The sequence below is a fragment of the Mauremys reevesii genome, linkage group 2 (genome assembly GCF_016161935.1).
Source record: "Mauremys reevesii isolate NIE-2019 linkage group 2, ASM1616193v1, whole genome shotgun sequence".
Taxonomy (NCBI): Eukaryota; Metazoa; Chordata; order Testudines; family Geoemydidae; genus Mauremys; species Mauremys reevesii.
Window position 1 is genome coordinate 29,639,369 of NC_052624.1, and position 14,022 is coordinate 29,653,390.

Genomic DNA, 14,022 nt, shown 5'->3' on the forward strand with positions numbered 1-14,022 from the left:
TAATCATACACCTTTCAGGGTTCTAAATTAACTGTAAAAACTTAAGAAAATCATAACTGTGGACAGCAAAATTAAGACTTAAGCTCAACATGCAGCAGTTGTCTAAAAAGCAAATAAAGTTAGGAGGCATAAGGAATGAGAGGATGAATAGTACAGAAGTATTATGTCAATTGTATAAATAGTGTGTTCTAACCTGGACTGCAGTGTTCTTTTTAGTTATCGCCTCACAAAAAAAGATATTGCATTATTTGAGGGAGTTCAGAAGATGAGCGATTTAAGGGGATGGGTAAAATGTCATGAAGAGTTTTAAAGATTGGTACTATTCCCTTTCATTGTGTCCCTCCTTACTAGTCTCCTCTCAAGTAATTAATAGTATTGAGAAGGTAAATAAGGAACTTCTGTTTGTCCTCTCTCATAACACAAGGACAAGGGGCCATTTAATGAAACTGGCAAATGGTAAATTCAAAACTGATAAAAAGGATTTCCTTTTTCACACAAGTCATAATTAAATTGTGAATTTGTGGTAGTGAATTAATCATTGAGACAAATTACCTAGGAGACTTCAAAAAAGTTTAGACATTTATATGGATAACAAGAATATCAGTTCAATAAATATTACAATTACAATAAATTTGAAATGTGTATATATATTACAATCACAATACTTAAAAAAAAATCTAGCTTTAGAAAGGATACAAACATTTAAGTTTATGGCATAAGCTAACCTCTTAACTACTGGAAGTTAGAAAGTTTCTCTGGGTGGGCTGGTTATCCAATAACAGCATGTTGCAGGATTTCTTCCTCTGTCTTCAGAAGCACAGGTTTTTGTGTTCCTAGTTTTTCAGTTCTCATAGTTTTCCAGCCTAAACAAGGCACTAATTTCTAATGTAACCTTTTTAAAAAAGCCTTTCACCCTGCCTTTATATATTAAAAAGAAGCAAAAAGATACAAGCCCATTTTTTTCCCTTTGCTGCTCACCTTTTAAAAGTGTCTGTATGTTGAGTCTGAAACTCTTATGCAGTGCATTAGTTTACATTTTAATCTATTAATGTAACTTCTCCTACTCTAGTAACATGCAATTCTGTTTTATTAGACTTGTGTCCACAGTGGAGACACTTTGTAATGGTCAAAATTCATTTGGAGTCAGAATCCTTAATTAGATTATTTGTCCATCAAACACTGAATTATCTTCTTGCTTGGAAAAGAACCCTAATGCATAAATTCTTTCTTGTTAGATGTACTTGAGGGATACAATGGTACAATATTTGCTTATGGACAAACATCATCTGGGAAAACACACACTATGGAGGTAAGGTATCTAAAAAGGACTTTCTCATAATATTTCTTATTCTGCTGCTGGAGGGCCAAATAAGGCTCTACAAATTAATTACTGCTGTTCCCAGACTCATGGTGGTAATGATGCCCAAAATACTATATTACGATCAAGCCCACCAAAAAAATGTGGGAGAAGGGATGCCAGATGAACAGAGGAGACTGAATACTTATTTCAAAAGGAGAACGGTATATAACTATGGGAAAAAATGATAAAATATTAAGTATTCCATTAATAGCAGCTTTTTAATCTTTAATTTATTATTTAAAAGATTCTGGGGTCATTTTTTAGCCTAATAAATCTTGGTCCTAAATGGGTTGGCAAGACTTGTTATAAATTTTCTTTCTAGTTACTATTCTAAAATCAACTCCTTTATGTTCAGTTTGTCGTCTTTGAATATTAGAAATCTGTTGTGTTCATGGAATTATAACTGATAAAGAATATTGCATTTAGTTGTCTTTTTTTCTCAAAAGGGAACACTTCATGATCCAGATGGGATGGGGATTATTCCAAGAATAGTGCAAGATATTTTTAATTATATTTACTCCATGGATGAAAATTTGGAGTTCCACATTAAGGTAAATTGTTTGGTTTAAGAAGTACTTTTGAAACAAAAAGTTGCATCTGATTTTAAAGTAAAGTAATTGGTGGTTTAAATCTTGTGGGGGGTTGGGGGGGCTTGGTATATGTACAAGTCTACCATTTAATTTGGAAGATATGAATCCAAAGACAGTTGGGTCCAAAGGTTGGGAATCCATATTTTTCATAAATAGGGAATTCATTGACAAAAAGATGCTAATCTTTAACAGTAAGGGCAGTTATCCTTTGGTAAATTGAATAATGATAGTGGTAAATTCTCCATCACTCAAAGTCTTAATTAAGATTGGATGTTTTTCTAATAAAGATGCTTTGGTTCAACCAAAAATTCTTGGGCTAGGTGCAGGTATCACTGGAAGGAAGAAAGTCTCCTGTATTAGGCAGGAGGTCAGACTAAATTATTATAATGGTCCCTTTTGGCCTAAAATCTATGAATTACTGTGTTTTTAATGCTGTATCTTTTTTATTAGGTGTCATATTTTGAAATATACTTGGATAAAATAAGGGACCTTTTAGATGGTAAGTCTGCCCTTTATATAGGATGGGGATAGTTAGACTGCAAAGAAGGGGAAAGAAACTTTACCTCCAGATTAGGATAGTTATATGGCATATTAATGAGACATTGTAAATGGCAACTATAAATATAGTCTTTCATTGGTTTTCATAATCTTATAATTGTAAAATTAAGTATAGCTCTGCCTTTTCTTTGTATAATGTGTTATCTGTATAAAAGCATTTGGGTTTCTCTAATAGCCATTTTGTGTAAATCCTTGTTCAGATGTTAGAATATAAGGATTGCATGCAATATCATGGGAAATGATGTTTCTGTTTCCCTCAGGATATATATATGCTCATTCCTCATATTATTATTTTGAATAAATGAAATATCTTATCTGTAGAGGTTTTTTTCTTCCAGTTTCAAAGACCAATCTTTCTGTTCATGAGGACAAGAACAGAGTTCCTTATGTAAAGGTGAGTATTAGTATTCCACTATTGAACTAACCTATCTTTTCTCCGTGTACATCACTTATTTATGTTTTGTCAATTTTTAAAGGGCTGCACTGAACGTTTTGTATGTAGTCCGGATGAAGTTATGGATACTATAGATGAAGGAAAATCTAACAGACATGTAGCAGTTACAAGTAAGTGTTTGTTTTTTTTCCCCCTATGGCATTCTTTTCCTTTCATTGAATTTATAAATGAGAGAAGCCCAAACTGTGAATGTAAGTGAATCGTTCTAGTTTTTTGAAATATTGACTTGTGTGACTCACCTCAGTGTGTCACTTGGGGGAGGCAAGAGAAATTAAAATAATCTTGGTCTACTTAGTTTGTCTCCCGTTCATCTAACTTCCTGTTTCTAGGGCAGTGTTACTCAACTTGAGGTTGCATGCCCCCTCTTGGAGTAGAGGCAGAGCACAAGCGTGGGGTAGTGAACGTTCATGATCCCAGATCCATGTCCCTCACACTTTGAATGTACTCCTGTATCTGGAAGTAAGGCAGTTTGTCTCTCATGAAGCCACCTGCTTTTTGTCTCTACTACTGCAGAGGCCTATAAGAAAGCTGATCATGAGGTGCCCATTTTTACCTGTCTGCAGATTTAGGCAGCATCCCATAGGTCCAAATTTCTCTCTCTGGTCCTATGGCACTCCACTAAGTTGTAAAAGTATGTGCCTTGGGTCTTTGGAGCCATCAGTGTATTCTCTCACTGTAAGCAATATGTAGCCTCCTGCTGAGTTGGACATAGGGAGGGGAAAGCTACAAAATGAGATGGCAAAAAGAGGAAAAACAGAAAATGCTGCATTGGGGACAGAACAGAGGCAGAAAAAGTAAAACTGAGGCAGAAGGAAAGAGAATATAAACAAAAAATATGGCAGCATTTGGCCAAGGGAATGGACAAGCTTTTCATCTACAGAGGACTTCATCAGAAAAATGTTGGGAGCTGCTATTTTTGGTGGAAATTTCCTGTTCCTGCTGCCTTTTCTTACTTTATCAGTAAAAGATTGGGGAAGGCAATCAAATATCAAGGCCAAGCCTTCTCTGGCCCTCCCTTTGATCAGGAGAGTGTTTTGGAGGAGTGATAAGCCAAACACAGTTACTTTTTTTCTTGGTGGCAGCAAGGAACAGAAACCAGATCTGGTCAGCATTTAAAAGCTGAGGAACAGAGAAGTAACAATGGTTGGGAACAAGGGACTATTCCTTCTTTACACTTCCTCAGCTTCTCTTGTAGCTAACCGCATGTCTTTAGAGGGCTGTGGGGGATTTAGGGTTGTTTCTGTCTGACACAGAGCTAGAGAGAAGACTAGATAGGGGGCTCATCTTCTCCCTCTTCCCCGCCAAAGTAAATCAGCTTAGACTTCTGTTACTGAACTCGAAGAACTGTTTTAATTCAGTATGAACTGTGTCTCTTTAAAAGTTTACTTGTGCTTCACATATCTTACCTATGCTATGAAGCATAAAGGAAAATAGAAAAAAATCATTCTTTATAACAAAAATGAAATAATTTCTAAAGGAAACTTCACACGTTGGGTCAGTATGTAACAGCTTTCAAAAATGTTTTTACAAATGTTCTAGTGTTTCTAGTAAACTCCAAAAATACCTACGCCCAGAGTAAAAGGCCAGATTAGTATACTGTCAATACACTTTACATTTTATTAATAGAAATGTGTAGGAAAAAGATCACTTAATCTATTGAATAATATGGGATTGACCCTTCATTTGCCTACTTTAGTTTAAATATGCTGTATTCATCACAAACTACTGTAGATATATAGATATATTTGTTCACTGTGAGAGGTTCATATTAGTATACTAAATGTTCAGCTAAGGTCAAATTAAAGTAATTGTTATCCAGGCAGATTTGTTGCATAAGCAAGTGTTTTGAAAATTCTTAAATATTTGCATTATAGATATGAATGAACACAGCTCTCGAAGTCATAGTATCTTCCTTATTAATGTAAAACAAGAAAACACTCAAACAGAACAGAAACTGAGTGGAAAACTTTACCTTGTGGACTTGGCAGGTAGTGAAAAGGTAACTTTTTCTTTATATATTTGAAAACTAAAGGAACATACAGAACCTTGTTTAACGTAGAGCTTAGGTTGCTCAAGTATCACTTCGTATGAACACACAAATCATAATACTGACTCCCCAGTCAGCTTCATGACTCTTCTTAACTCCAGCACTCATATGTGAAACCCAAACTCCAGCATAGGCTAGTTTGATATGCTCCCTATTGATAGATAAGCTTGAATTTGGTAAAAGGTGTAGTGATTTTTTGTACATGGGGGGGGGGGGGAGTAGATTGACGTTCCATTGACCCTGTTTAAGTGTGACATGACAAACTGGAGGTGGGTTGTGATTGGTTATATGTTGGAATTGAAAAGGAGTTTGTTGTGAAGGTGATGTCATTGTGGATATTGTGTAGGTTGTGGTTGCTTGTGTTAACACTGTCCTAACTGATCACGTTGACTGGAAATGCATTTGAGAAACCTTAATTCTGAGTCAAGGCTGTTATGTGAAAATTTCTTCCTTATTTTAACTGAATGAAGTGGAGTCACCTTGTGCGCCACTCTGCCAGTACTGTGAGCTCCCTATTTATGGGGTCCTGCTTGTTCCCTATAGTCCACCAGGAGGCCCACATTAGGCCTGAGTGAACTATGGTTTTTAAATTGAGTTTGGATAGTAGCATGAGCGATAGGCGCAAAGCATTTGACCAAAAAGAATAAGATCATGAGAAAGGGGGATTGTCTATTTTAAGTTTGTAGTGACCCTTGAAATACCAGTGTTATCTTACTTAAGATTTGGGTTGAGGTAATCAAAATAAAGAAAAACATGGCTAATTGGATACCCACCAGGTGCAGGAAATAATTAGTTTTTATAATATATATATATATATATATATATATATATATATATATATATATATATATATATATATATATATATATATATATATATATATATATATATATATATATATATATATATATATATATATATATATATATATATATATATATATATAAAAATCAGGTTTCAGCCCTGAACTGCTTCATCTGGCTTTAGTTAAGGTCCAATAACCAGCAGTGACATCACTTGTTTATTTACAGTGTATAAAAAAACAAGGCTTTAAAGCTTTCTTTGTCAGAGCTTTTCCTTGCCCCTCTAGAGTCATGCCATGTTGGGAAGGCATTTCCAGGCCTGATCCCGTTGAGAGTATCTGGCCAGAGGAGTGCAACAAAAATGACAAAAGGTTTAGAAAACTTGATCTACAAGGAAAGGTTAAAAAAGTGGCCATGTTGTCGAATCCCCTTCATTGTTTAACTGGTTCCTAAAAATGGTCAATGAGCAGTTTTCCAACAAATTGTGCACCCACCTTATAGCATATGTATTTGTTTTAGTAGTTTACACTTAACGCTTGTTTACATTTAATAAAATAAAACATAACTTCAAAATTCTTTAAGTGTAGATTGAGGGAGGGGAGATGCAGATCATAGAACTGTAGAGCAGGGCTGGGAATTTAGACTAGGAAACTAGGCAAGGCAGCAGATCTGGGGACAGGTGTTAGCACGAACTGGTGACGCTTCCTGTTCTTCAGTCTCACCCATCTTTATCCATGACCCTCAGATACCTTCTGAGGGAAGTCAGGTTGCAGTAATTTTCCACTGCAGTCTTCTCTGCTCTTGTAGACTTTCATTGTTGGGAACCTGTATCTGAGGCTTTTTTGTGGCAGAGACTGTGTTTGAATCTGGTCTGTATCATCTTTTCCTGTTTGAAGATGGTAACTTTCCTGCCTGACTTGATTGACTTTTGGATTAATTGATGTCCATAACTTTGAATTTCTTAGCCTTATTCATGTGCAAAAGCTAAGATTTTGTCACAGAGGTCATGGAAGTCACTGAATCGGTGATTTCCAGAGACCTCTGTGACATTTTTGCTTCAGCCCTCGGGTATCTGGAGCTCTCAGCCAGTGGGGCAACCTGCTGGCACGGGCAGACCCCCGCATCTCCAAGCTGCTGCCAGGAGCAGGGGGATCTCACACTCTCATTCACCGAGGGTAGGGGGAATCCTGGAGGCCCAGCAGCAATGGGTGCTGGACCCTCCTCTTTCCTCATTTTGTCATAGTTATTTTTAATAAAAGTCAGAGACAGGTCACGGGTTTCTGTGAATTTTTGGTTATTGCCTGTGACCTGTCCATAACTTTTACTAAAAGTAGCCATGACACAGTCTTAGCCTCTCACATGAATTGTTTGCATTCAATTTTTTTTAAATGACTGAGTACAGTTGGTCAAACTTTTCACCAAAATTGGGCTTTCAAGTAAATTAATTTTTTTCACATTAAGTGCTTTCCTTGGGAAATTTTTGATTTTCATTGAAAAACTGAGTAGTCTTGAGCTGAAAACTTTTGTTTTTTGATAGAAAATCAGAATTTTTCTTCAGGTGGTGTGGAGTGAGGGAAGAGAATCCATTTTCCCAACTGGCTCTACAAGTTAGAGGTGCTAGAGTGACACTTCGTCTTTAAAAAAGAGCAAGCTGTTCAGGCTTTTTTATAAGCACTGAATCTGAAAAAAAGCTTTCTAGAATGTTTACTTTTATTTAAATCTTTTTTAGGTTAGTAAAACTGGAGCAGAAGGTGCTCTGCTGGATGAAGCTAAGAATATCAACAAGTCTCTCTCAGCTCTTGGAAATGTCATTTCTGCTTTGGCTGAAAGCAGCGTAAGTGTATTTTTTTTTTAAAGTCCAGAAAGAGACAGTACAGATGTAATAGTACCCAGGAATTATGGGCTGAAATTTTCAAGGCAGTGCATGGGATTTAACCACACATCTCCCCATGCACTGCCTTAGAAATCTCAACCATTGTATCACTACATTGCAAGTGCAACAGTGTCTATTACAGTGTCACTCTTGCTGTGTAAAGCAGAAATCTTATTGGAAGTTTACTCTACCCTAAAAGTACAAAAGCTTGGACATAACTTTTTTATTTGAAAGGTTTGTGCTTGTACTACTGTGTTGGCATTGTTTAAGAACCTGAAGAGAAATTATCTTTACTATCCGTCTTGCTAATTTGTTTGTCTTAGCTGAATTGAGCGCAGATCCTTATCCAACAAACTAGATAGTTAAGTCTGCCAGCTCTAACTTATTCCATCAAACATATGCTAATCTATACATTTATTTATTCCAGACGTATGTTCCATATCGTGATAGTAAAATGACCAGAATCCTCCAGGATTCACTGGGTGGTAACTGCAGAACCACTATTGTAATTTGCTGCTCTCCATCATCATACAATGAGTCTGAAACTAAATCTACGCTCTTGTTTGGTCAAAGGTGAGTAAACACTTCAAAAATACTAGTAGGGAGAGACATTTGTTTCACTGAAGTCTTGTAAGTCATGAAATGCAAGCATCTTTTTATTAAGCTCCTATGCATCTTATCTGGTAAGATTGGTGGAAGTAAACACATTCAATGAAACGATAACTGCCAAAGATGTCAGTTCTTATCAAGCAAGTAGGTTGAGCTCTTCAATTCTACTGCTGACTACATATTCAACTATACACATTAATGTCATTCTTTCTTTTTAAAACCCAAAAAGATCAGTGAAGAAAGCCACTAATGCAGAATAATTAATTTTAAATTTAAATTCACAGATGGTTACAGTTCCTATATAAAATATAACATCAACACTTAATATTTCTTGTATACACACTGCTAAGTATTTTAGTGCCCAATTATGTAGTGTGCCTAAAATATCCATAAGCAGGGCCTGAAAAATCCACTCATCTTGGCAAGTAAGAATCTTTCTTTTGAGTGTGGAGGACCAATATCATCTTCAGCAGAGTTTACTTTAATTTAAAATAAAGCTGTCATCCTTATGGAAGAAAAGATTGATCTAAAGCTATCTTAGGAAGACAGCAGAGTTCCAGTGCTTCTGCAGCTGCTCTTACTATGCTGCAGAGTAAATACTGACCAGAGTGTGAGGGATTTTTTTTTTGACTGTTACTGTTAATTATCTTATGTGCTTCAGTGAAACAGGGAATTGTTGATCTTGTTCTTTTGCTGCTTAGCAAAGCACTGAGGAGTGGCAAAGGCTGTCACTGGAGCTATTTGTGGTGGAGGAAAACTCAGAAATGAGGATAGCGAGTGGTAGAGTAGCAGAGACCTCACCAAAGCCCTCTTCAGGCTTTTGAATGGGGGGAACACACACAGAATGCTGCATCTCCTTTCTGGCAGCTGAGGAAAGGGGGGTTCAAATTTCAGACCCCTGCTGTTTATGGGAAATACAGCTAGTCCCTGAACAAGATCCAGCAACAACACCCTGGTAGGAATGCCAGCAGGTGGGGGTATATGGATATAGGCATCTCATGTGGGTGTTTCCCCTATGCAATGAGGACTCCATCATTTCTGTGTAGGGTAAACGCCTAGATGAGATGCGTCTTTGACTATGGGATGTCCAGTAAAACCCGGTGGCTGTGGATGAGGGTGTGAGCATGTGGGATATGAATTGGGACCTGGAGGGGAAGAGATCAATGGATGGGATAAAAAACTTGAGGGCAGAAAGTAAGGTGGGATGTACACGCAATAAGGGGGGGGGGGAATAGGCAAAGATATATGGAGGCAGAAGAAGAGAAGGAAACGGACACTTGGGAAAAACCCCTACTGAGAACATCGGCTATGACAATTTGTCTGCTCGGAAGTTACACTACTGAAATTCCTATGCAATATTTTATGCACCACTTCCATAATTTCACTGTTTCGGCACAGATAGAAGGCAATCTCGTTCCTCTCTGCCAGTTGATATAGAACATGCAGGCTATGTAGTCCATCATGACCTTGACAGATCTGTGCCTGATGAGAGGCAGAAATTCAAGGCAGGTATATCTGATCGCTTTGAGCTCCTACAGGTTGAGATGGAGGGTGGTTTCCTAGGATCACCATCTGCCCTGCACTGTTAGAGAATCAAGGTGTGCCCCTCCACCCACCATAACAGAGATGAATCTGTGGTCATGGTTACCGATAGTGTTGGTTGGAGGAAGGGAACCCCCACTGCTACCTTGCAATGAACCTTCCACTAGTCTAGGGAATACTTCATCTGCTGGGGAGCTGACACCTACTTGTCTAGACTGTGTCTGTTGGGCGAAATAAACGGATTTGAGCTGCTTCCTCCCCGAAAACAGTGAAGGCATAACCTTGCACATTCTGTTACAAAGGTGCAAGTTGCCATGTGACCAAGATGAAGACAGTTTCTGACTGAAGTCTGGGGGCTCACTTGAATAGTTCTGACAAGGTGTGATAAAGTCACAAATCTGTCCATGGGTAGGAAGGCCCTGGATGCCAAGGAATCCAGGGATGCCCCTATAAATCATATGTTCTGAATATGAGTCAGTGTAGATTTTTTCCACACTGAAGACCCAAGTCCAAGAATAGAGAAAGTGCCTTCCTTGTGGCAGACAACATCTCTTGGTATGACTGATGCTTGAGTATCCAATCGTCAAGGTACAGAATACTATATTTGCCTGACAAAGCAAATAGGCAGTCACCATAGATAGAATATTTGAAAACACTCTTGGAGCCAAGGAGACCCCAAACAGGAACATCCTGTAGTGAAAATGATCCTGGCCTATGACAAAATGGAAGAACCTTTTGTGAGGCAGGTGTATCACTACACAGAAGTTCGCATCTTGAAGGTCAAGGGCCAAAACCAACCCCTGAATCTAGAGAAGGAATGGTAGCTACCAGGATCACCACATTGAACTTTTGAGGCCTCACAAATTTGTTCAGAAGTCTTAGATCTAAGACTGGTTTCCACCCTCGATTTTTCTTCCATACAAGCAAACACCTGGGAATAGAAACCCCCTTCCCCTGTGCTGAGTGGGGACCAGTTCTATCACCCCTAAATGAAGAATGGATTTTATTTCCTGTCTTACCGGTAATTTGTTAGAGATGTCCCTGAAGCAGGACAGAGAAGGGGAACAAGGAGGGAGGTAAAATGGATGGTGTAGCCCAATGATACTAGTTCCATCACCCATTTGTCCAAGGTGATCCGTTCCCATGGTTATTGGAAATGGAACAGTCGGTCTCCAAATGGAGGGGGAGGTGGACAAAATGTTGAAGCTGGCAGGCTAATGCGGCAGGAGGGGTCAAACCCTCAATCATCCTGTCAAAACTGATCCTTCAGTGATGAAGCCTGTTGTGAAGTCGTATCAGATGGGGGAGCCACAAATGTCTGTGTGAGAGACGGGCCTGTAAGCTTGTCCTTGCCAGACAGTGCCAATAGCTTGAAGTGCTTTGCAAATGGTGCTGATGTGTCTGGAAGCTTATTTGGTACCAAAGAACTCAATACGGGTAACAGAACAAGAGTAAACTCTGATGGTACGAAACATCTGAGCTTGTTCTGACCATCTCCACTAGATAGTATCAAAGCCTTCCCAGAGCTATGTTTAGCCTTAGGGCTGTGGCACATTCCTATTTCACCAGCACTGGTGGAACTCCTTGCCTCCACAGTACTGAGCCTCAAGGATGATGTTTCTGAGGTTGTCAACCTGGTCAGGAAACTAAGTTGGGTTTTTTTGTTTGTTTTGTTTTTTTTTGTTGTTTTTTGGAGGGGTTGGATCCCTGGGAGGGAAATTAAAGCTCCTCTTACAATGTTTAGAGGAGATCTCTGAGGACTTCCCCCTTCTGGGAGAGTGTTGCACTGAGGTCAGAGAGGTGCTAGAGACCCATGGGGGAAACTGATGTACAGGGGGTGCACCATCATCCAGGAAGTCAAGTCATAATGACTGTTCTTCTGAGCTCTGGATTTGAAAGCTAAATAGAAGTTACACTTTTGTAGTATGTGCAACTCTCCCAGCAGCAAATGCACTTTGTGTGTCGGTCACTGACCAGGATGGCCTCTCTACACAAGAGGCAACATTTAAACTCCAGTGAATCAGGCCTGGCCCTCTCAGGAAGGACTTTCCCAGAGAATATAAACTTTTTTTAAAAAACGAGAACAAACTACTAAGGAAACTAAACTAAGGAAGAAACTAGCTCAGCAATAGCTGAGGTACATGCAAAGAAGACATGCTAAGTTCCATCTCAGGATGAGGCGACTGAGAAGGAATGAAGGGCTGTTCACCCGTGCAACCTGATATAGGTTTAGTGTGGGCATAGGCGTGGGAACTAGGGATGCAGGGGGTGCTGCCGGCCCCATGCCTGGGGTCCTGGCTGTCGGCCCCAGCCTTATTGAATTTCTCTATGGAAACAGGCTTCCTAATGGCTATTACTTCAACCCACAGAGTTCAAGAGTTTGGGGCATTAATGACTGACCCTCCTTTCACAATATTCTACAAGGATAAGGTTTCCATTACAGCTGAATCCCAGTTCCTTCCTAAAGTGTCTTCTAAGTTTCATCTAAATCAGATAATTTAGTTACCAGTCGCCCCCGCCCACCAAAACTGCACAGTTCCAACCGGGAGGCTGTCCTCTGTATTCTAGCTGTTAGAAGGGTGTTATCCTTCTCCCTAGATAGAACTAAACTGTTTTTGTGACTCTCTTAAACTGTTCACTTTCTTTGCAGACAGATATAAAAAGGTTCTGCCTTTTCTACCCTGGGACTATCAAAATGAATACTGGCGTGTCATCTCATTCAGTGAGGTCACAATCTACATCTGACTTTACTCAAAACACCCCATTTTCAGATATTTGCAGAGCTGCTACATGGTTTTTGGCACATACCTTCTCCAGACATTAAGCCTTAGTCAATGCCTCCAGATCTGATGCGGCAGTTGGCATTGCAGGTCTTTCCTCTATCTTATTTGACTCTGAATCGCCTTCCTCCATATGGGGATGCTGCTCCGGAGTCACCTGAAGTGGAGCACCCATAGGGATACTACTCAAAGAAAGAAAAGTTACTTACCCTCTGCAGTAACTGTAGTTCTTTGAGATGTGCATTCCTATGGGTGCTCCACTACTTGCCCTCCTTCCTCTCTGCTTCAGAGTTTCTTTCTGAGACTCAGATGTGGAGAAGGAACTGAGGAAGATTCACCCATGCAGCCTGAAAAAGCTTCATTGTTGGGCACGAAGATATCAGTGGCTCATGCAGGGTCTCAACAGACAGTGACAATGGAAAATCTCCATTTGAAGGTGTGTGGGGCACACGAACACCTGTAGGGGGACACATCTCAAAGAACTACAGTCACTTCTCTTTTTGCCTAAACTAGAGAACATGAAAGAATCTGAGAGATTCCGATAGTTTGTCAGGTCACATATCCTTTACCTCAGGCTATTCTCAGTTTAAACCCTACTTCGTTCACCATTGTTGAGTCCACATTAGTGATTCTTCTAAAGTTGGCATTTATGTAGAATTTGCAGAATTAAAATCTGCATATGTCTGGCATTGGAATTATCTTTGACTGAAGTTAAGGCCACCCACTGGTTGTCGAGCATATGGATCTTATCTATAGATGGTTGGAAGGAAGATGATGGTGGTTTAGAAGGGGAACTGATTAGTGCAGTGTAGACTGGATGTTTAATGACTTCACTGCTTAACTTTTGATGTACTGTGTAGTTGTCTTATCACAGTTATTGAAGGTTTTGTGTGTGGAAAGAAGAATAAGGCACATCAGGCACAATATTGTGCCTGTTGGATAGGTTACGTAATGAATCAGTCTGACCAAGCTGTGAGTAGACTGGAATCTCTGTATCAGACTTGTTCAGCCCGGCTAATTTTCTGATCTTTCTATCTAGAGCTAAGACTATTAAGAACACAGTCTGTGTCAATGTGGAACTCACTGCAGAACAATGGAAAAAAAAGTATGAAAAAGAAAAAGAGAAAAACAAGACACTGCGTAACACCATACAGTGGCTTGAAAATGAGCTCAACAGATGGCGCAATGGTAAGAAATTATTACATTTTTTGTTGCTTGAATTTTAGCTTAGTGAAGATAGTTGAATATGTCAAACTAGATCAGGCGTGGCCAAACGGTGGCTTGTGAGACAGATGAAGTTCTTTTATAGTTTTATCTGAATTGACAGATCTCAAAGTAGTCATCAGTGGGAAATCATCGAATGGTGGGAGGGCTAGTGGGGTTATGCAGGGATTAATACTCAACTT

General features: G+C 39.2%; 1 protein-coding gene across 2 annotated transcripts in view; it reads left to right on the plus strand.

Annotated features, from left to right (window-relative positions):
- The window catches only part of KIF5B (kinesin family member 5B), a 62,206-nt gene that overhangs the window by 13,041 nt on the left and 35,143 nt on the right, over positions 1-14,022 (plus strand). For both annotated transcript variants that reach the window (XM_039523885.1, XM_039523886.1), the window contains exons 3-11: positions 1,236-1,309; positions 1,807-1,911; positions 2,401-2,449; positions 2,847-2,902; positions 2,985-3,072; positions 4,837-4,961; positions 7,542-7,646; positions 8,113-8,258; positions 13,656-13,804. In XM_039523885.1, coding sequence (XP_039379819.1) covers positions 1,236-1,309; positions 1,807-1,911; positions 2,401-2,449; positions 2,847-2,902; positions 2,985-3,072; positions 4,837-4,961; positions 7,542-7,646; positions 8,113-8,258; positions 13,656-13,804 — 897 coding nt within the window. The remainder of the gene's footprint in view (positions 1-1,235; positions 1,310-1,806; positions 1,912-2,400; positions 2,450-2,846; positions 2,903-2,984; positions 3,073-4,836; positions 4,962-7,541; positions 7,647-8,112; positions 8,259-13,655; positions 13,805-14,022) is intronic.